The sequence below is a fragment of the Notechis scutatus genome, chromosome 1 (genome assembly GCF_049901735.1).
Source record: "Notechis scutatus isolate UNSWTSFEM ecotype Mainland chromosome 1, rNotScu1.2, whole genome shotgun sequence".
Lineage (NCBI taxonomy): Eukaryota > Metazoa > Chordata > Lepidosauria > Squamata > Elapidae > Notechis > Notechis scutatus.
In genome coordinates, this window is record NC_142009.1 from 165,956,365 (window position 1) to 165,979,390 (window position 23,026).

At 36.4% G+C, this 23,026-nt stretch overlaps 1 protein-coding gene across 4 annotated transcripts in view; it reads left to right on the plus strand.

Moving 5' to 3' along the window:
• The window catches only part of ERBB4 (erb-b2 receptor tyrosine kinase 4), a 942,903-nt gene that overhangs the window by 779,479 nt on the left and 140,398 nt on the right, over positions 1 to 23,026 (plus strand). For all 4 annotated transcript variants that reach the window (XM_087949416.1, XM_087949418.1, XM_087949415.1 and 1 more), the window contains exon 20: positions 15,645 to 15,830. In XM_087949416.1, the coding sequence (XP_087805542.1) occupies positions 15,645 to 15,830 (186 nt within the window). The remainder of the gene's footprint in view (positions 1 to 15,644; positions 15,831 to 23,026) is intronic.

Sequence of the window (23,026 nt, forward strand, 5' to 3'; positions counted from 1 at the left end):
GTGACTTGGAAGTCAGGAGCCAAAGATAGAAGCCATAAAAAAAGAACAGTGTGCAATTAATCATCCCAGTTTCAGTGTGCTGAAGAGCCAAGAGTTTAAAAATTTAGAGGTTTAGACAGATTAGGTTAAGGACATCAGACAGATTTTTGCCATTGTGAATTAGATCAAGTGCTAATGTACAGGCAGAAGAAAGGTCTTAGGAAATATGATTCCTCATTCTTCATCATTATGTAAAAACAGCCTGAACTTTGGACACCTGTCAAATCTATTCTCATGCTGAACAAATGAACAAACAGAATCCCCAGCAGGAGGAGAATCCTATCACATCCTATTTCATGTAATATGTACTTCTGTATTTACAGGCCCTATATAATGATAAATGAAAATGAAATAGACGAAATGTTCCCAGCGCTCTGATTTAGTTAAATGTCATCCAAAACTGAATCCACAATTTTCAGGAATATTTAACAATGCTTTTCTATTCATCATTTTTTTTTAAATAACAACCCTCTCCTTGCAAAAATATTAACCATAAAACTATCTTCAGCCATCCTGATTTTCAGAGTGCAAAAAAGAAATTCCTTAATGTTCTATGTACTCCTTGGTTTTAGAAAAGAACCTCAATGAAATTCCCTGTGACAATGGCAGCTTTTCAAGAAAGTCCAGACAAGAAGCACCAACCATCAGTACTAATACTATCTTTATTTTAAGATTGTAGTAACAGAATCTGAAAATTGAAAAACTGAAAATGTTACCTCTCAATCTTTACCTTAACCATCCAAGAAACTAGGGAGGGTCCCTTTTGAGACTTTTTGCCACACCCTCATTGCTTCTGTGGACTAAGTTACTGCTTATCTGACAGTTGCCTAGTCCAGTCTGTGATCTGTCCTCCTCCTCCTCCTTCTCCTCCTCCTCAAGGACATTCTTATAGATCATTATACATAGGAAAAACTATTTACATAATTTGGTTAACTCACAATATAGAAAATCTGCAAAAAAAAAAAAAAAAAGCAGGCCAGATAATTAAAAAAGACTGAGATAGAAGAGAAACAACCACTGAAAGCTATCTTCTCTTACCTCTGATGCTAGCATCCAGGGATGCTATTACCAATAATACTTAGAGCCAGGAAAGTCCATTTTTGAGTCATAAATCCTTTGTTAAAGAAGGTAGAAAAGTTTTTAAACAAAATATTTCAGATGCTGATAGCTGCACTTTAGCTATATACAAGTCAACCTCAGCTTACAATCACAATTGACCAAAATTTCCATTGTTAAGCAAGACAGTTGTTATGTGAATTTTGCCCCATTTTATGACCTTTCTTGCCACAGTTGACTTTGAATGGTCACTAAACAGAGGATTGTAAGTCAAGGACCATCTGCATATCTCAGAAAAAACATAGCAATTGTATTTGTAATTTAGGAAACAAGAGGTTATAAGTTATATGTTCATCAACATGTATTAGATGTGAGGTATGAATCATAAAATAAATATCATATTAGGAAGAATATAAGAGGAAAACTCATAAGAAGCCATTTCAGCTTTTGAAAAGCATCAGCTGATACTTATACTAGACCACTTCAGCAAATACTTTACGTCATAGTTTTTTGAATACTAGTATGCCATGTTAAATTAACTTAACAATCTTTGATATGATTTTTGTCAGTTTTAACCTGTGATAGTATTGAGTTGCAGTAAAATGATATTTTACTTCAAATAATATTTGAGAAATATAAATCTGCATTTAAAATCCAAGAGAAAATTAGATAGAAACTTGCACATGATGGGGAACATTGTGCAAGCGGGATTCCGAATGCTATGACAACTGCAGTGGCATCTAGCTGAAAATAGAATTCCACAGCACACCTTCCCTATCCATTTAAGAATTGTTGGCACAGGGAGTAACAGAAGGGATGAAATTTCTGCTAATTGCACAATTATATAGCCAAATGTAACTGGCTAGCTTAAAATGTTTGAATTTACTTTGGAAATAATTCTGAAAAGGTCCATCAAGTATATGGGAGCACAAAAGAAGCAATATCTGCAACTATTTCATTCAAGACTTTTTCTAACTTTATGTATCAGCTACATCAAGGGTCCCCAATCCCCAGTCCGTGGACCAGCACCAGTCTGCAGCATGCCAGAAACTGGGCCACTCAAACAAGTGAAGCCCTATTCTTGGGATGAAGGCAGCATGTGAAACCATGACCCCTCTGGTCCTTGGAAAAACCTCTCTCCCTAGTGCTCAAAAGGTCAGGGGCCACTGTGCTACATGATGAGAAAAAGTACAACTACTTTAAAGGGTTTCAGACAAGTGCTATGTTTAAGCTCCACTGTGCTTCAAAGAATCCTTCCTGAATTATTTTTTCAAGGTACTATATTACTTTATTTTGGTTGATTCAGATTTGAAAGGCAGGTGTGTTCTAATCAAAAACTATGTGTAACCACATAGAGAGCCACTGCTAGATCATGTATCAAGCAGGAAGCAAGTAAACGAAAAAGACAGACAACTCAATCTGCCTGAATAAGAAAACCTGCAGTCCATGCCTATATTAAATTTTAAACAATGCAGCAATGTGTAGTGCAATACAGGTGGTCCTCAATGTACTACAGGTCATTTAGTGACCATTCAAAGTTACAATGGCACTGAAAAAGTTAATTATGACCATTTTTCACACTTACAACTGATGCAGCATCCCAATGCTCACATGATCAAAATTTGTCCACTTGACAACTGACTCCTATTTATGATGGTTGCAGTACCCCAGGGTCATGTGATCACCTTTTGTGACCTGTTAAGCAAAGTCATTGGGGAAGCCAAATTCACTTAACAAGTGTGTTACTAACTTAACAACTGCAGTGATCCACTTAACAACTATAGCAAGAAAGGTCGTAAAATGGGACAAAACTCACTTAACAATAGTCTCATTTAGCAACAGAAATGTTGGCCTCTATTGTGGTAATAAGGACAACCTCTACTATAATAATTTAAATAGAGATAGATTAAATGCAGATCTATGAAAGTGCTATCCTAAAATTTATGTAATTAGGGGTTCTAAGTTCCAACTTAGCTCTGGAATCTGTGTTCAGAACTCTCCAAGAAAGATTAAAACAACTAATATTGATAATAATGATGGAAGATGAAATAAACAGCATCATTTTGCTGTTCTTCAGCTGCCAAATATTAGTGCTTATGATCTCTATATGGAGTATAAGATCTCTCTGGTAGAATATGCTTTCATATTCTAAATTGCTATCAAACTGGACAAGGAAAAAGGGTGCTGTATCTCTTAAAATTTCAGTACAATAAGTTTTTTCCAATTTACTTGGATTAAAAGGTGAAAGCTGCTTTTGGTAAAAATGTAAATATTTCATTCCAAAAAGAAATGTTCTCATAGACAGATTTAAATTTGGATGTAGAATATAATCAGGTAATTTATAAATAACCTATAAATGCACTTAGGAAATTAACCAAATCACATGAGTATGAAGACCTAGAAACAAAGGAGATCTAGTGGAGAAAACAAATATCAGAAAACATTTTTGATAAATATCTGCAACACAAAATGGGAAATTGAATAAAGCATTTGCTATAGCTAAAGTATGTGAAAGTGATGAAGAAGAAAGCTGCCTCAGGGCAATATCTCTTTAAATTATTTCATTAATTGTGGAAGTATCAGCAAAATTTGATCCAAAGATCTCTGGGGAGACAGTGTTCCAGGAGTCAAGACAGTTATAGAGAAAATTTCTTATTATCACTGTGGATTATGGCACCATTTCAGAGAATATATGAATATTACTGAAAAAACATATATATTTTTACTGCAAATAAATTTAAAAATTAACCTGACTTTGTTCTAAGAAAGCCAGGGATGATTCTTGTAACTAGGACTTAAGACAGATACACTGAAGGAGTCTTTAAGGGTTGTTAGGACAATGGACAAGGAAAATGATTTTTAAAAGATTTGTTGTTTTTATAAATTCTGAAGAAATAATTGCAAAAATAGCTGGCACACCAATAAGCTGTTTGGCAATACAGCAATTAAGCTGTCTGTGTTGAGAGGCCTGGAGGCATTGGAGGCACTTGGCAAAACAAATGTTATGTTATGCAGGCCTGGAGTATGTTATCAAAAATCCATAGTCATTATTTCGGTGAAAATTTTCCTTTGCCCTTGATATTCTTCTGAAAGAAAATTCTGTGGATGATATCACATGCTACTGCTTATGCTCTGAGTCAACTGAATTAATTGGAACTGTACCACTTCTTATTTAAAGGGCTTAGACAAATTTCTGAATATTCTTTGAATTTCAGTGGATCAGCTTATTGCACCTGATGCATGGCTCCCGATACACACACACAATGCTAAAAGGTGTGAATGTTGAACTAGAGAAAATGTGGGAGGATAGTATTTTAAAATGCATTAAATCATACAGCATATAGAAAAAGAAAGATATTAATGAAATCTGCCTTTGTATTGATCAGAGGTCGTAACAAGGTATAGTGCGAGACTATCATTTTTTAGCAACAACATGCAACATTTTGATGCTATACAAAGTGCATGGAGTTTTGCTGATTTGTTGTGACCAAGGATTTTGGCAAGTAAAATTAAGTCCAATATCTCACAATTTGACAACCTTTACAAGTGCTATATTTCTTATACTTTCTATAAATTTTCATTTAGATTCTTAACTATCCCCATTCCCCACCCCCACCCCTTATCAAAAGGTGATAGACTTTCTCCTGCAGGATTTCCTGGCATTGTGAGAAATATGGAAGATTGTTATCTACATAGCAACTGTTAAGGAGCTCTAAACTAAGGCCACTTTGATCTTGAAGAGATTATTATCTATTTTATCAACCAGTGGAATTAAGTTTGCAAGCTCCAATTTCTGAAAAACTGGATTTGCTTTATCCTTTTTTAAAGCCACCTTTAGCTATCTCAATATATTTATTCTTAACTATGTAGAAATTTCAGAACTGCTGCACCTGGTGACTTGAAAAAGAGCCACTTGGCACTGGCTTGCACAGCTGAATTTGCTGTTCAACAATTGAAAGATGGATTAACTAATGAACCTTTATGTCTTATTTAAAATCTGAGTACATCAAATTTATGGTGATGGTTTACAGTCCTATGGAACTAGATGTCGTCTTGCTACAGATTCAGAAAGATCAAAAAAGTGTATTTCTTATATTATCAACTTTCTTTCTGGAATAGAGAAAATAATTTTGGGAAGTTTGTGGGCTCTAATGTTTTGCTGCAGATTTCAGTCATACACACTCACACAGTTGCTATGGAGATTACCATTTATTATGTCAAGCTAAAGGGATAACAGCAAGTAAAAGATGTCAACAAAACAGAAGCTTGCCTGGAGAGTTTGTTTTTAATTGAAGCATACAGAAAAATAGTCAAAATTCAATCCATGGTTCTGAGAGCAAGGTCAAGGTTGTAATCTAGTTCAAACTTCAGAAGTTCAAATTTTCTTATATGAACAGGATTCTCAAGAAAAGAGCCAGAGATCAGATATCGTTTCTAGCAAAAGGAACATGAATCAGAGCTGCATCTTAAATCAACCTGCAGCTGGTCATCTATTCTGAAATCTGCCGTAAGAATTCTCTATAATACAATATTGTTTGAAAAAAGTCATAGCACTTTTTTGTATAGCCATTTTTATCATAGATTAAGCTTTCCCCTCTTATTATAATAAAATATAACACTAAAACTCAAAATAAAACAAGTGATTCCAGGCCATTATAAAATTGGTAGTTAGAAAAATAATAGTGGCCCCTTTACTGAGATTTTGTCTTTACAAAGAAAGAAGGATTTTGCTTTGTTTCAAAATGGAGAAAGAAAGCATTTTTTTTCCTAGGGAAAAAAGTAAAGAAGTGATAACCTAGGCCTCAGTGTTATCTTACCCACTTGTTTTATCTTCTCAAGGAAAATGTTGGGGTTACTGGGAGATATAATACCAATTTGCTTGTGATAAGAGTGATATTAACAGTCAATACCACTTTGTACCTGGTTCATTAATCAGGTTGCAAAGGCATACCATGAGATGGGGAAATATTGACTGTTTTTCCCATGGAGAAAACAGAACAGCTGCCTTGTGCTCAAAGCATGAGTTCTCGCAAATAATTTCCTTTAAACTTAAATGAGAGCATCCTTTGAGTTTTTATAACAAGCGATTGTAAGACTAAGATTTATTCAGACAAATGTAACTTGCAAAATGTTTAGAAATTATTCCCGATGAGATTTATGTTCATGTTTTTTGCATCTCTGAAAAAATATTGTGCATGTCAAAATATCTAGTTGATTGTCTTCCTCTTCCTCCTTCCTGCTTTACATTTGATAGAATATATATTCTTGTCTTTATTGCAAGGTAAACACTTGCAGCCTCTTATTAATATTGTTCTGTGAACAAGATCCTGTATACTGATTTGATGACCTTGGTGATAAAAACTTAAATGGCATGGTATTATGATGCAGAATTATCAGAGGAGCTAGAAAGGACAAGTGTAAATATACTAGTATTTATTTCAAGTAATAAACCTGTTGATTTTTGTTTGAAAGATTTGCATCTACCTTGTAATTTGCAAATTACAAGGTAAAGAGAGAAGGCAGAGGGGAGAAAAGTTTTCACAGAATATACTCCCCAACTAATTTTCTTGCTTATCTTTCACTTGAAAGAATTTATGCAGTGTCACCAGTCCCAAGTGTATTATGTTTGGTGGTTGAGGTGAAACAGAATTGCTTATCTGGGATGCCTATCTGTGAGAGTCGGACTAGAGGTCCTTTTTTTCAGGTTCAATGAAGTTGGCTAGGAGGCAAAGGTTCCAATATGTGTATTAGCTCTGGGAAGGGAATGGGATTGATGTTGGTCTCAAAAGGAGTGACAGGAATGTTTCCTTTCTTCCCCTTCTATTCCTATACCTATGCTCCATTGTCCCAAAAAACCTTTCTTCCCTTCCTTGAACTGGGATGAGTCCTTTCCTGAATCATGGAGCACTGAAAATAAAGTAGAGAAGCTGGTTGTACAGGTTCCCTGTTTGAGGGTTTGTATGTGCTATAAAACAACAGGATGCAGAATAATGAATTTATGTTAGAAGAAGGCAAAGTCCAGTAAGAGAAACAATGGGGCCAATTACACGGAAAGTGGCGAGTGTTTGTGAAGTTCAAGCAGGGCTAGGCACATCATTAAGTAGGAGGCTCCTTCCAATTCTAGGCTTCCATCTATTTTTTAACTAGGTAAATATATGTCCCCCCTCCACAGTGTAACAGCTGCTTCCCGAAATTGTGGGTACTTCATTACTGGAGGTTTTTAAGAAGAGACTAGACAGTCACTTGTCTGAAATGGTATAGGATCACCTGCTTGAGTAGGGGGCTGGACTAGAAGGCCAGCTCCAGCTCTATTCTATTCTATAGTCACAACATCACACATTCAACTTAATTCTGAAACAAGTCAGCCCTACTGCCAGAACCCCCAATTAGAAGCAAAGCCAGGTGTTTCATGCCTTGGAAAGGCCAGCAAGGGTAGTGCAAGCCAGATCTCAAGTGTGTAAGTGTGTGTGGTGGTGGGTGTAATTCAGAGGGCAGGCAGCAGGACAGATGCTGCCTATAGAGGAAGGAACATCTGTCATCAGCAAGGGCTGTTGCCTGATCACTTCTGATCTGACCCTGAGCCAACCTTCAAAAACCAAGGCAATTGATTCAGTCAATTCTAGCATGACACTATGTTTCAGAGTTTGTGTTAGAGCTTTCGGTAAAGGGCACTTTTGAATCTAACAATAACCTACATATAATTAAACACATTTCAAAAATTAAATTGCATGTGGCTACATTAACTATATAGTCAAGTCTAAAGGGATGTGTTCTGCAAGGTTTCTCAAACTTAGTATGCAAGCAAAAATATGTTGGCTACACATCAATTTGGAACTGCTTCTTTCCAAAGGCAACTCAGTTATGCATTATAGAGTTGTTTCTTCACTGAATCAATTACAGGTACCATAAAATAAATGTTTTAAAAAATCTGCCCATTGGAATATCTTTCTCCTGTTGTGCAACCTATGGTTCAAAGAATTCCCAGTTTGCCACAATAAATGTTTTACTATATATATAGTAAATATAGTAAGATATAGTGTGTGTGTAAGTTTGTACGTTTACCGGATTTAATACAGGAAGACAATGATTTATTTCAGTAAGGCAAGAAGTTCCAGCCTGTTGTTTGAACCTGCCTTTCTTAAAGGGCCCAACAAGTGGCACCACTTAGCTGACCCTGGTTGAATTTAGGCAAAATTAAGGATTAGTAACAATTTAATTTCTCAATTTTGAGTGGGCATGCTCTGGGTAATTTTGAGGCTGCCCGACACCTCAATATTAAAAGAGAATTAAAAAGAAGATAATAGATCCAAACCATAACACTTCCCCCTCCAAAAAATAAATAAATATCCCAAACCAAATGGGCTCAAGCATCTTAACCCAAAGCCTGGGGAACAATCAGGTTTTTAACAAATTGTGAAAAATCAGGCAGGAATAGTAGTGGTCTCCAGTGGGATATTATTCCAGAGGGCAGCAACCATTCATTACCAAGATGCCATGTTTCCTGAATACTGCAAAGTGACATTGCTTAATCAACAGGATCCAGAGCATGCCCACTCTGAATGACCTCATTGGGCTTGCAGAAGTATGGAAACAGATGATCCTCAGGTAACTAGGCTCTATGCCATGAATGGCTTGGTGGTGGTAACACCTTGAATAGTACCCAGAAGAAGCAAGCATAGCTTGCAAATCAGCGAGGGCTTTGCCCATACACAACACATCTATTACTGCTTATGCCTCTGCTTTCTGACTATGTGAAGAGCCTTCTAATTCAGGAATGGGCATAACTAGTGCACCAAATGAACCACTTGACAAAAAGCTACCACCTGTTTTTCAAGTAGGAGCTGTGAGTCCAATAGGATCCCAAATTCTGATATAAGAAGGGGATTCCCCATGACAACTAAAGATGTTATATCCCCAGAACTTGGGGAGAGGGGTCAGACAAAGTCACTTGATCTTGTTTGTTAGGACTGAACATAATAAGTCTATTCCTCTCCATCCAGGCCTACACAGTCTCCAGGTTGTGGTTAGGGCTTTGAAAGCATTACTTGGTTGGCCTGGGGTCAAGATGCATAATTGGATATCATCAGTATATTGATGATATCTCACCCCAAACTGACAGATCCCCTTGCCAAGTGGCTTCACATAGAAGTTAAAGAATTGGAGATGTAGAGTGGTATTTTGTGGCAGAATGCAGGGGCGACATCTGACCCCTGTCAACATTGATTGAAACTGGATACTATAATACAACCTCACCCATTCCAAGCTCCCGAAGCTGGCCCAAAAGAATAATGTATTGAAAACCACTGGGAGATCTTTATCTTTTACTCTTTATCTTCCTTCCATGGCATCTTCATGTCCTAGAGCTGCTCAGAAAATCAAGGGGCACCTGGGGAGAAGCCACACTGGGACAATATGGTCCAATGCCTCAATCATGCACCTAGTCCAGACTGCAATTAGAGCTTCAGCTGAACTGCTCACCAAGTCCTCAGGAAAAGCCCTAAGCTCCCTCTGGAACTCAACTGGGTCAATCAAATGCTTAGAGCAGGCCTACCCAACTGGCTATCTCTCCCTATAAGTACTTGGATAGGAGAAAGAACACAAGGAAATCCAAAGCTATAGCCTTTAAAAATCCCAGCCAATTTAAAAAAGATTCTGGCCCAGAGAAGGCAGTAGCAAATGACTAATGTTTGCTGCCAAGTTAAGTGTGTGGATGTGTCCAGGAATTTATTAACATTTTGATAGAAACAGAGGAATTGAGCAACAATCTTTTGGAGGTTATAATGGAAGTTTCATTAAAAGAATTACCATCATCACACTGAACACACCACAGAGTAGTAGCACATGTAGACTCACTCTCCAAAAACAAAACATTTTGTATGGGGACCAATGCTAACTCCATTTTCCCATACCCAGTTGCCTTCATGCAGCCTGCCTTTTCTTAAGGCTCTGTTTTCTCTATTTTACTGCTTCATTTGCTTCCTTGTGTTTGCCATCTCCATTCGTTTCTCCATGTCTCTTAGGCTTCTGTCCCTTTATTTGCTTCATGCTTCTCATTGTCTGGCTAGGATTCTCAGCAGATCTATTTGGCCTACACAATTCTTAAACTTTCTTCAAGATTGGCAGAACTATTGGCAGGTCCTTGTGTGTTGTTAAATAAGAATTCAAAATCACATGTAACAATGCAAGATCTTCTTTATATGTTTTCTTGAGAAATAGAGATAGCAGTTCTTATATTTTCTGCATCCAAGTTTAGCTGTTATTTTCTTCTCCAACAAAAGCAAACTATTACCGAGAGTTTAATGTATTATATTTCCTTCATTTTCATAGGAACATGAAAAAAAATAATTCTTTTAGATTTTGGAATAATATCTACTGCTGTTGATTTTTGCACTATTCCTGATGCTCCTCAATATTCTTTCCAATTGTATATTGTTGAAGTGATTTGCATGAAGATAAGCAGAATTGAACTCTGAATTGTGGTTGTGTGGTGGCATATTAAATCAGCACGGTGCTGACAGTCATTCAAAAATACATCAGAATTGAGAAGGAAAAAGCAGTCTGGTTTAATAAAATCTGATCAATGTTAATAATAGTTAAAAGGACACACACACACACACATTATAAGGCACTAGACTAGAGGGGGGGAAAGGCAACCCCCAAAGTAGCCCTCCAGGAGCAGCTGTTATTTCATCTTTGGCTAAAAGTGAGAGAATGGCAGGGTTCATTTTGCTCACAGATGGAAGGTTGAAGAACTCTTCTCCATCTCTATAGTCTCATTGGTCTACACAGGTAAGAGACTGGCAATTTAAAACAGAAATACTCATTCCATTATTAACGTGTGGTAGGATGGAAAAAGATGCTAATAAAGAGATGCCAATATTTCTTCTTGACCTCATATAGGATTGATGAAAGAATGGAATATTAATTTTAACACAGAACAAATGGTTTTAATGGATCTGTGTTCTGTCTGCTTCTACTCCTCATCGCCCTACTCATTCTTTGCCATTAGTTACACTTAGATCGTAATCTACCCCTCCAAAACCATGAAAAGCTTTACAAGATTTCAAAAAATAAAAGGTTAAGACATCTGTTATATCTCCCTCCTTATAATTAGTGTCTTGTTCATCTACTTTTTTTATATATAAAGCAACTATTATGCAAATATTCAGCAATTTTGTTTTGAATCCTCTTTGTACTTGGATGAGCAATTTTGTGTAATTTTAATTCAACTGCCTCTATTACCACACCCCGTAATTTTTTTCCTGTTCCCTTCTACCCTTCCGTCTTGTGTTTATGATGGTGGTTAAGATGATTATAATTTTGGAGTGGTTATTGTTAAATATGTTTATGCTTAGTGAATCAAGCTTTGAGATGTTCATATGAAATAAAGTCACTTCACAGTTCCTTTCTTATAGCGGAATACTTACTTTCTACCCCTTTATAATATAGTATAAATATTAGAAATAGTCATTTGCAGATCTATGGGAATTAAATCTGATCCTATTCTAATCACTGATTCAATTTGGTTAATCAAGTTGATTTTATTTAATTTTAGTTATATTTTCTTTTGCTTTTCATCTTTCATTTCTTTGTCATGTCTAAAGAAAATCTGTCTTTATTGTCATTGACTATTGCTATCCTCTCTGGATAATTGGTTTCATTGTCAAACTGTTCTAACTCTTATGAATTTTTTTTCTAACATTCAGTTGGAATCTGTTTCTTAAATCCACCATGTCATGTCCTACACACTGGAATGAAAGAATAAGTCTCATCTTTTTATCTGACATCATATGAGGTGTATAAATAAAACTTCATAGGTTTACTTTCTAATCCGCAACTATCTTTGTTGATCCTTTGTGGAACTTCGCTGAATTCTTTTTTAAGTCATAAAGCCTACAGTAGGGCAAGGTTCTGGAAGTAGGATCTGACAGATAAAATGTAAAGGAATGATTACTTCCTGTAAATTGAAAGTTATACTTTGGCTGGTGCAGTCTAGAATTAAATGTGCCTTTTGTGTAGCAGTAGTAGGACTTATATTGAATTGATAATCAACTTCTATTCCAGTTTTTTTTTTCAAGCCAGATATTCCCCACCTATACCTGTGCATTGATTTTTGTTTCCTAACTGTTGTATCATATACAGCTTTGTTTAGTATTCCTTCAAACACTTTATCCCAATCATTAATGAATAGGGTGGCCCAGGACTGACCCTTGTTACATCCATTTGATCTTTCTCTATTTTTTTTTAACTCTCTCTCAGCACAATTTTCAATCCAGCTATGTATTTATTTAATCATGATGCCATCTAGCACACACTAGTTAGGCAGTATATTTTGGAGTACCTTGTCATATGCTTTGCTGAAATCAAGATATATTGAATACATGAAGTCCTTAAATTATGACAGGTCACTTGGCAATCATTTGAAATCACAACAGACATCCCCAGGGATACTTGCAATGCAGATTTGAAGTTTTGCACCACCATCCCTGCAGTTGCATTGTTAAGTTTGAGGCATGGGTTAATGAACGGAGACCAGACTGTAAACCGTGAACTTCAGCTCTTTATTCACAAGCATAACAGAGACAAAAAAAACCCGGCTAGCAGTCACTCTTTTATAGAGTAAGCTGCTATCCGGATAACCAATGGGGATAGCGTTATAGCGTTTGAACCTTGGCGCGGCCCGCCAACAGCCAATCAGATTGCTCGGAATGAACCAATCATAACTTGCCATTATATGGGCCAATAGGAAGTGCAGGATTACGATCCTGCTATGCAAATGAATCTTTATTAAATACATTTCTTTAGTTCACAACACGCATGATCTCATTTTGGATGCTTGGCAACCATTTATGGCCATTTGCAGCATCCTATGTTCCCATGGTCATTGTAATTTACAATATTTTTGCCAGAAACCAGTATTTATTTCTGGTTTCTGGAAAAAAATCTATTGTGGACAATGGATTTGTTTAATGACCACCGTGGTTCACTGAACAAATGCCACAAAAAAGTTCAGAAAATTTTGCACAGCTACACGTTGACCTGCTTAATGACTGACATGATTTGTCAACGACTGTAATTCCAGGTCCAGTTATGGTTGTAAGTTGAAAACAATTCTCAAAGTAGGAAGTCCTGTTTTTCTGTTCTCTCTTTACTCTTAACCTATAAATTTTATTAGAAAAGACTGAACTAAAGTAAGAGTGGGATAGCTCTGATTTTTATTTGATATTACCATTTCTATTTTCCCCTTTTATTTTGAACAAACCTAAAGATGCCATTCTTATTCTTCTTTACTGATCTCAACTTATTCCAAACATTTACTTTTGTGACTTCATCTGAATGATTCAGAGCTGGAAGGGATCTTCGAGTCTTCTAGTCCAGCTTGCTGCTCAAGCAGGAGACCATATAGCATTTCAAACAAATGACTGTCCAGTCTCTTCTTAAAAACCTCTAGTGATGAGATATCCACAATTTCTGATGGCAAGCTGTTCCACTGGTTAATTGTCCTCAGTGTTAAAAACTTTCTCCTTAATTGCAGATTGCTTCTCTCCTTGATTCGTTTCCATCCATTGTTTCTTGTCTTGCCCTCTGGTGTTTTGAAAAATAAATTGACCTCATTCTCTTTGTGGTAACCTCTCAAATACTGGAATACTGTTATCATGCCCCCCGCCAGTCATTCTTTTCTCTAGACTAGCTAAACCCAAATCCTGCAACCATTCTTCATATGTTTTAGTCTCCAGGCCTTTAATCATCTTAGTTGCTCTTGTTTGTACTTTTTCCAAAGTCTCAACATCTTTTTTGTAATGTGACCAAAACTGGATGCAGTATTCCAGGTGTGAAGCGGTATTAATACTTCATGTGATTTTGATTCTATGCCTCTGTTGATATAACCAAGCATTGTATTAGCTTTTTTGGCTGCTGCCACACACTGCTGGCTCATATTTAAGTAATGTCCACTAGGACTCCAAGCTTCCTCTCACAGTTACTGTTTTTGAACCAGGTTTCTGTACTTTTATCTTTGGTTTTTCCTGTCCAAGTGTAAAACCTTGCTTTTTTCTGCATTAAATTTCATTTTGTTGGATAGGGCCCATTGTTTAAGTTAGTCAAGATCTTTTTGGTTCCTGAGCTTGTCTTCTGGGGTGTTGGCTATTCCTGCCAGCTTACGCATGGGATCACAGCTCATCTGTGGAGTCCTGTGCTATCTATCTTTATTGTTCATCCATTTCTTTTAGGTGTTCTTTTAAAAATATTATCTAAGCTTTTTATGCAGTCAAATAAGTTTTGTTTTGATCTGCAGAATTATCTGAATCCTTCAGATCTGCAAACTGAATATTTACCCAATCTGTTAATCAGTGAATTCAAATGTAGATCCTAGTGCCAGTTTGTGACATTTCTGTGCTGTTATAGCCATTGCAAAATGCAGAATATCATGCTATATCTGTGCCTTGGAGGTGAAGGAACAATAATAGATGAGAAATTTTTTTAAAAATTCAGTAAAGTTGAATTAAGATATCACAGGATTGCAGTTAATGTTGTACATAGTCCTTTCTCCTTCAAGCAGGAAGAAAAATCCCCGTAGAGTTCTTTAAAAGGAAATTGTGTAACTAATCAAAATGCCAAAGCATCCAAGTTGTGCTTCTAAATCGGATTGTACCTAGGAGTTTATATGTTTTGGTTTCTTGTCAAATACATTTTTTTGCAATTGGATAAAAACATGAATAGATTTGAAACTATAGATTATGGGACCTTGGAGAGATGACTTTTCTGTGGCCATCCTTGCCCTCTCAGATAAACCCACCTAAAAATGTAGCTCTTTCAGCAAGCCTTGAGGCAGGGTGATCGTGTACTGATACTGGGATTTTATTTCTTATTGATGTGCCCCCCCAAATCTAGTACTATATTGTTGTTTATTACTTGTTTTATTGTTTTAATAATGCTATATACTGCTTGGAGTTGGTTGGAGGATTGAGGTGACTTATACATTCAACAAGCAAGCAAGAAATAGTTTTGCTGAAAACTGCTTTCTCTGAGGAAATTCCATTAAAACGGTGTCTATTCAGCAAGGTTTTCTACAAAACCATATGAAGATTTTCTTTTTAAAAAATTCTGAGAAAATAGATGGAAGGAATGATATGCAACAGTGGTAGTTTGGGACTTAAACTAATCCACATATCCTTAAATAATACAAAAAAGAACAAACTATTAAAAATCACATTACAAAAACATTAGCAATATAACTCAAAGAAAGAAATTAAATTAATCATCCATGAAATGATTAAGAGAATAAAAGGTACTAAAAAAAAGGGAAGGCAAGTATCTCTGGGAACAATATTCTATAATCAGGTTAGCATCAGCAGAATAGACACTATTATCAGATAATAATCTGAGCATTGCTATAAGCTGAAGATCTTAAAAGAATGTGCTGGTTCACAGGGGAGAAAATGGACTTTCCTGAATTTCTTATTTAGCGATTCTGTATTTAACTGGAAGCAGAAAATATCCTTTGTGTTAGAACACTGAGCTATAACTTAATTTTTTTCTTTTTCTTTTAGGAAGCACTTATAATGGCAAGTATGGACCATCCACATTTGGTTCGGTTACTAGGAGTCTGTCTGAGCCCCACCATTCAACTAGTTACTCAGCTGATGCCCCATGGTTGTTTACTAGACTATGTACATGAACACAAAGATAACATTGGTTCCCAGGTTTTGCTGAACTGGTGTGTTCAGATAGCCAAGGTAAGCCATTATTAATGGGCTAGAACCTGTCACTCATTTTCACTTTAGATTTCATACTGTTTTGAGATATGTGTGCGTGGGGGTTGCTTTGTTTTAAAATTATTTCTGTGTAGCATTAGGCTAATTTATAAATTACATGATTCTAACTATAAAGGACAAGGGAAATTTCAAATTCTTTTACTAAATTGTAATATCTTTTCTTTTGTTGAGTAGAAAAACCTTCATTTTTAGTACTGATATGGTTATTTTTCTGAAGCAAAATTGGTATCTGCCAAATTATCACTTTTTGAAATTGTCTAATACAGCAGTTCCCAACCTTTGCAGCTTGGTGGCCATGGGGGGGACAGGGGAACCAGGTCACATGAACAGTGGGCTGGTGTGCTCACACGCATGTGTGCGCAGCTTAAGTTGGGCTAGCTCACATGTGCAAGTTGAGCTGTGCCCACACACTGGCCCGCCACTCAAACAAGCTGAGTTGCGGGTGCACGCAGGCCTGCCAGCCCGCCACTTGTGGGGCCTGGTTCCAAATAGGCCATGGCCCGGTAGTGGGCCACAGCTCAGAGGTTGGGAACCCCTGGTTTAATAGAATATAATTTTACAAAGAAGATATTCTAGATTGCTGGATTATAGAGATTCTTTGTGTATAGAAGAAATAGTTGCATTTTGATAAATTTAATCACCCATGCTTGAAACTGGTTGAACAGTTTGACAAAGGAATCCAGAGGAATTATTAGCCTCTATGATAATACTAAGTGGTATATTGGACTTTATGTAGTAGTGAATGATCATCTTTATCTGTTCATATTTTAATTACAATTTAACTAATTTATGCTAATATGTGAACTAAAATGCTATAGTTCAGAGCGTATATAGGCGAGAAATGTGCACAGAAATGTTTTTGTTAGTAAAAAAATAATTGCTTATATATTAGGAAGTTCAATTGCTGAATGTTTGTTACATACTATATTTACTATACATTACTGCTGTATGTTATATATACCCTTGATGGCGAACCTATGACACACGTGCCAGAAGTAGCATGCAGAGCCATTTCTCCAGGCATGCCAGCCATCGCCTCTTGCTCTTCTGGGTTCCAGTGAGTGCATACGCGCAAGCTAGCTGGTCTTCTCACGTGTGTGGGAGTGCAGAAACCAGAAGAGCAGCTCCCTAGCACGCATGTGCGTGCTGGCCAACTGGTCTTCACGTGTGCATGCACATTAGAAACTGGAAGACAAGTTGGCCAGCGCACATGTGCGTGCTGGGAAACTGAGCTTCCGGTTTCCGGCGCTCCCATCCAGCATGCCAGGGAGCTGCTCTTCCAGGTTTTGGCACATGCACTTGCATGCATCCACACTCCCATTTCACCACTTGGTGCTGAAAAGTTTCGCCACCACTGATATATACTATATATGTTCATTATATATGTTTTTAATTTTTTGCTTTTCTCGACCTGATCTGGCTTGCAAAAGAAATAGTTTATTGCATGTAGGGGAGGCTAAAAATGTCAGCTGATCTACAATTAACCCAAATGCAGTTATGTTTTGGATTTCATACTTGGGTCAAACAGTTCAGTTCAAAAAAGTTGAATTTTTTGATTTTATACAAAAATACTCCAAACAATGTATTTTTTTTCCTGGGAAATTCATGTAATATCTATTCTATTCCCAAATTCTCAAATCAAGTCAGATTGATTAGAAAATTAAGTGCCATTCAGGGGCTTCCAGAGAATCATGCTCCTTTTGTACATTCAACTTTGCAACACGAAAAGGGATATGGCTTACATTGTGACACTGTGACACTGCTTTTCTTAGTCGGACCTGCTCCCCTTGCCCTTGCATTCTGCTGTGACCACTACTGGTCACATTACAGAATATGTGAAAAGTTGTGTCGTATTGGAATATCTTCTGGACCAAATTGTGGAAGATTAATTTATGCTGCTGCAGCCTCAGAAAGTGGGATGTGAATGCCTCTTTATAAGATGTTAATACCAGAAGTCTTGAAAGTAACCCTTCCTCAAAAATGTTCCCTAGGTTCTTCCATTTGGACATTTTCATCCAAAAGACTAATACTGCCTTTTGGGTGAGGTGGTCAAGCAGATGATAACTGGTCAACTTCAATAGTGCTTGGATGAAAGGGATTTTCTGCACTCATTTCAATCTGGCTTCATGCTTGATTGACTTTATATCTGATCTGTACTGGAAAAAGAAAGGAGAGCATAGCCCTGATGATTTACCTGGATCTCTTGGTTGTTTTAGATAACATCAATCATTACATTCTCCTACCACAGCTCTGTTAAATGGGATTTTGACATTTGTGATACAGTTCTTCTCCTTTATTTTTAAGCTACTGTAGGAAGTCATTTAGGGATTTGTAATTATTATACTTCAGATCCATTTCAGCAGATGAGATAAGGCTGTGATCAGAAGTATCGCTCAGAGTTGAAGACAGGCCTATTGATATTTGGATCTAATAAGAGTTTTTACGACTATATTTTCTCGATTTACAGTACCCAGTGACTGCATATTTGGATTGTTATGGTCAACCTTTGTAGCACATCTAGTCTACATTTTGGAGCATATTTAGTCTACATTTTAGCTCGAGTCAATACCAGAAGCTAGCCATAAAACAGATACTATTAATTTTCATACACCTTAGTTATAGAACCATTTTGAAGTTAAAGTACAAACTGAAGAATAATTCAGTAAACCTTATTAGAATGCAGTTTTTCTGAATATTATTTTTATTTATGGTGATAAACAAAACTATTCACTTTTGGAGTATGTGTCCAAAGTTGCTTTGCCAAACTGCAGTGGATTTACTCTCAGGTGTAGATTTCCTAAAGCAGTTTGGCAAGATTTATTGTGCCTGTCTAGAAGCTGCCCAGAGCACAATCCAAAATATCCACTGACGTTTCAGTGGATTTCAGACAGATATTTGTATGGCCTGAAGTTGGTTTGGATGTTTGCTTTTTATTAACTGTATCTTTGTCTACATCAGTTTCTGGTGACAGTTTTCTGTGCTGAGGCTGAAGAAGAAGGTACAAAAGGTCTTTAGTTTTATTGTGAATTTTGTTATGTGAATGATTTAAAATGAGGTTATCTCTGCTGTAGTGGGCATCAGCTCTAGTGTGTTTGTCTTTGTCTGCTTTTGTGTAGTGTTATTTATTAGAGCTCCTGGTTCAGATAAATTGTTTGGCATGAAAGTTCCTTTCCAGCTGTCTCAAATTGTGTATGAAAAGCTACAAATACTGGAAAGAATTTTGTTCTGCCAGGAGCAATATGCTTTTCACAATATCATTTTTGGAAGGGGTAATTGGTTAATATTATTGAAGATTATCCATTTAGGATTGAGATATTTGTTGTCATTTTGTATATCAGTGGTGTTTATATGAGAGCATTTGCAATGAGACAAACTCCTTCTGTGTCCAAACAATTTGGCCAATAAAGAATTCTATTCTATTCTATTCTATTCTATTCTATTCTATTCTATTCTATTCTATTCTATTCTATTCTATTCTATTCTATTCTATTCTATTCTATTCTATTCTATTCTATTCTATTCTATATGTTTTAAAAACAAAAGAGGAATTGTAATATATTTGCAGGAAGTTTTCCTTTCCCAGAAAAGTTTACAAAAATGTATGCGTTTTTATATGCCATCAGACTCATTGTGCAACCATTTTTTGCCTGTTGTGAAACAAATTCCACTAAGATCATTGGGAGAATAGAATAGAATAGAATACTTTATTTAGCCAAGTGTGATTAGACACTCAAGGAATTCGTCTCCAGTGTAGAAACTTTCAGTGTACATGCAAAGCAATAGAGTAATAATAATAACCATCATAATAATACCAATAGGTGGGGGTAGTAAAAAGTTAAGAAGGATAATAATAATTACATTACAGATGTAAAACATGGATAAATATACATAGACATTAGACAGTACTATGAGAATTAGATGTTCAGCAGAGTAATGGCATGAGTGGAAAAAAATGTCCCTGTGTCTCATTGTTTTGCATGCAATGTTCTATAGTGGCATCCTGAGTGGAGGAGTTGAAATAGTTTAGGATGTGAGGGGTCTATAAATATTTTCTTAGTCCTCCTTCTAACCTGTGCAATAAACAGATCTTCTATGGAAGGCAGGTTGCAATTGTTTGTTCTGCAGTCCTAATTATCCATTGAAGTTTGTACCTGTCCTGTTTGGTTGCTGTATCAAAACAAACAGTTATAGAAGTACAAATGACAGACTCAATATTTTTTCTGTAAAACGGTATCAATAGCTTCTAGAGTAGTCTGAACTTCCTGAGTTGATGCAGGAAGAACATACTTTGTTGTGCCTTTTTAATGATAGTTATAATGTAAGGTGTCCATTTTAAATCCTGGGAGATTTTAGAACCTTTTAGAAATTGAAGGTCTCTATTGTTGACACTGTACTGTTGAATATTGTAAGAGTAGGAGAATAGAAAGGCTCCTCCTAAAACCCACAGTCTTATTCCCCAAAGCCAAGGTATAGTGGCTTTGATATTTCTGAATGTGTCCATCACACTGTTTAGTCATTAGGCTAGATAGGTACCTTCTTAAAAGGGCAAATATTCTACGTTCTCTCTAAAAATATTGTTATGTTTAGGATAGATGTATATGAGACATATCCAAATTCTTGGTTTGTGGCATGTAACGTTACAAGTTTGTCAAATTGCGAACATTATAAGTTTGTCAGAATAAGAAATGAACTCTCTCATTGCAATAAGAAGTTCGATTTCATTTATACCATGTCCTCTGCACAATGCTTCGTATTCTCAAAAAGACTGAATTTCATGTGAATTAGGTGAAAGGATGAAATATGCTTTTTTCATGCTTTAGCATCATGGCCTAGATTATGATAATTGGAATCTGATTTTGAAAATTCTGTCCTATTTCAATTATTTATGAGGGCATGGGTACTGAAATAATATTTGGTCTTTTTTTCCCAGATTATCAAGCCTCCTTTCATATTTTGTAATCCAATAATTCTGTAACTATACTATTCTTAATAGTAATAATAACAACAAGAACAAGAAGCCACAGTGATAAGCAATTTTGTACATTGGGAAATCAGTGAGATCCTAGGAGATCTCCTTTTAACAACTTTTGGGTAGAAAATAATTCCAAAATTAATCTTCACAAAGTGTAAGTTGGGAGAGAAAGTACAATAATATTAGCCTAAAAACATAAGAATCATTTTTTTTTCTCAGAAAAAAGTCAGTTTGTTATTGTTTTATCTCCATGGAACTTGCTTCCCATTAGTTTAAAAGAGAACTTTTTTTTCATTTGCAACTCAAAATGGAGATGCATTGTTTAGGCATCTACTGTACTATAATAAATCCACTAGTTTTCATACATTCATGAATTAATTGAACATTTTTATTGAGAATGCTGCCTTCCTCATCACAAAATTAATAGGAAATGTCAGAATTCTTGAAGAAATCACCTATCTGTAGGACTGATCCAAGGACTACAGGACTATCCCAAGTCACTTGAGTGTTCTGGAATGTTCTCTTACTAGATCTCAACATAGCAACTTGCAGATAATGATTTGTTTCCAGTTTTAATTTACTGTACATACAGTTTTGAGGTGTAAGACATTCAGAACATGTCCTTTTTGGTTGTTCTGGGAGCTGATGGAAACCATATGTCATATGCTGTTAACCGAGTACTGAATTGCTGCTGTCATACCACAACCATTAAGGGTAGTTATAGCACAAATGTGTGGAATTGATGCTCCTAAGGGATAAAACCAATGGAATTAGTTCACCTTGCATAACTTAACTGTTACTTTTAGATTACCATATCTCTATGCATGTTAATACTGAGATCAAGATACTCACCTAGTATTCAGTAGGATCTCCATGGTTACACTAGCTTAAAAATCAAGTTCAAGGAACATTATAGCATTTCCTACACCTCTCCTGTGTGAATCAGCGGCCACAGTGATTAGCACAGAGAGAACAAGCCTTCACAGTTAAAATAGCTTTCTAAGATTAGGGCCATTTTGGCTGTATTGTTAGAGAAGAGCTTTTTTCCTTTTATTCTCCTTGGCAGCATTTGATTGATAAGCAGGCTAGTTAAAAGCAGCTTTCGTTATTTTGAAGCAGCCAGGAGTGAAAGATGGGCAGACTGTGTGTGCAGTAGGAGGAAGCAAGGGTGAGCAGAAAGGTTGAGAAGAGGTGAAGGGATGTAGCTGTGGTTCAAGGTCTTTCTTTCTTTTTATTAAGCAGCTCTAGCTTACAGCTTATAGAAAGCCTGCTGGGGAGTTTACAAAGGATGAGGTTAATGACAGTCATCTATCAGCTGCTTGTATCTGAAAGTTCAAGATGTCTGTATTCCCAAACTCCATGCCATGACAGGGCTAATTGTATAATTATTATGCTGCACCAACAATATACTTCAGCTAGTAAGAAGCAGGACTAAAGGCTATTTAATTGCCACCCCTGGGAGAGTTCATTTACCAAAGCAGAGTTTACAAATGGAGGCGCTCTGAATATACCTACAGTATCCAGCTCTACAGTTTTTTCAGCAATATTCTTCCCATTTTGCTCCAAAGGATGTTAGTTATAGGGTGTGGATCAATCTTACCATTTCCCCCTTTCTATGGAGTCTTGATCTAAAAGCTTCAGCCTTGTACCTTTGGATCCTCCCTCTGCCATCTTTACATTAGGCAGCCAACTCACTGACCAGCTCCATCCCAGTCATACTAGGGATAGCAAAAATAATGTCAAGCAGCATCTCTTATCTTATATATTAGTATTTGAAGAATAATTTTAAAAAATCAATTAAATACATAGAAACAAAAAAGAGAGATGATGCAGAAGGGCAGCTAAAAAGAATCCCTTTCCCACCCAAATGTCGCTTAAACATTTGTTTCTTTCATATAGCCATCTTTCTCATCTAAGTGACTCTGGGAGGGCTGTATCATTCAGTTAGTAAGGCTGAAACAAATAATTTCTTGCCTATTTCTGGAAAACAAGAAAGACCACTAAAAGCTTTTCCTTTAAGGGAGTTCAGTAATAGTGAGGATACAATCAGAAATGTTGCATCCCTAGTGGTCCTTTGAACTCCATGGAAGAGTGATGCGAAAGGACAAGCCAGTTGGGGGAGCCAAAAGGGATGGAGCTCAGTGGGGTTTTGGGGTGGAATCTGGCTTCACTTGAGCCTGGAAAA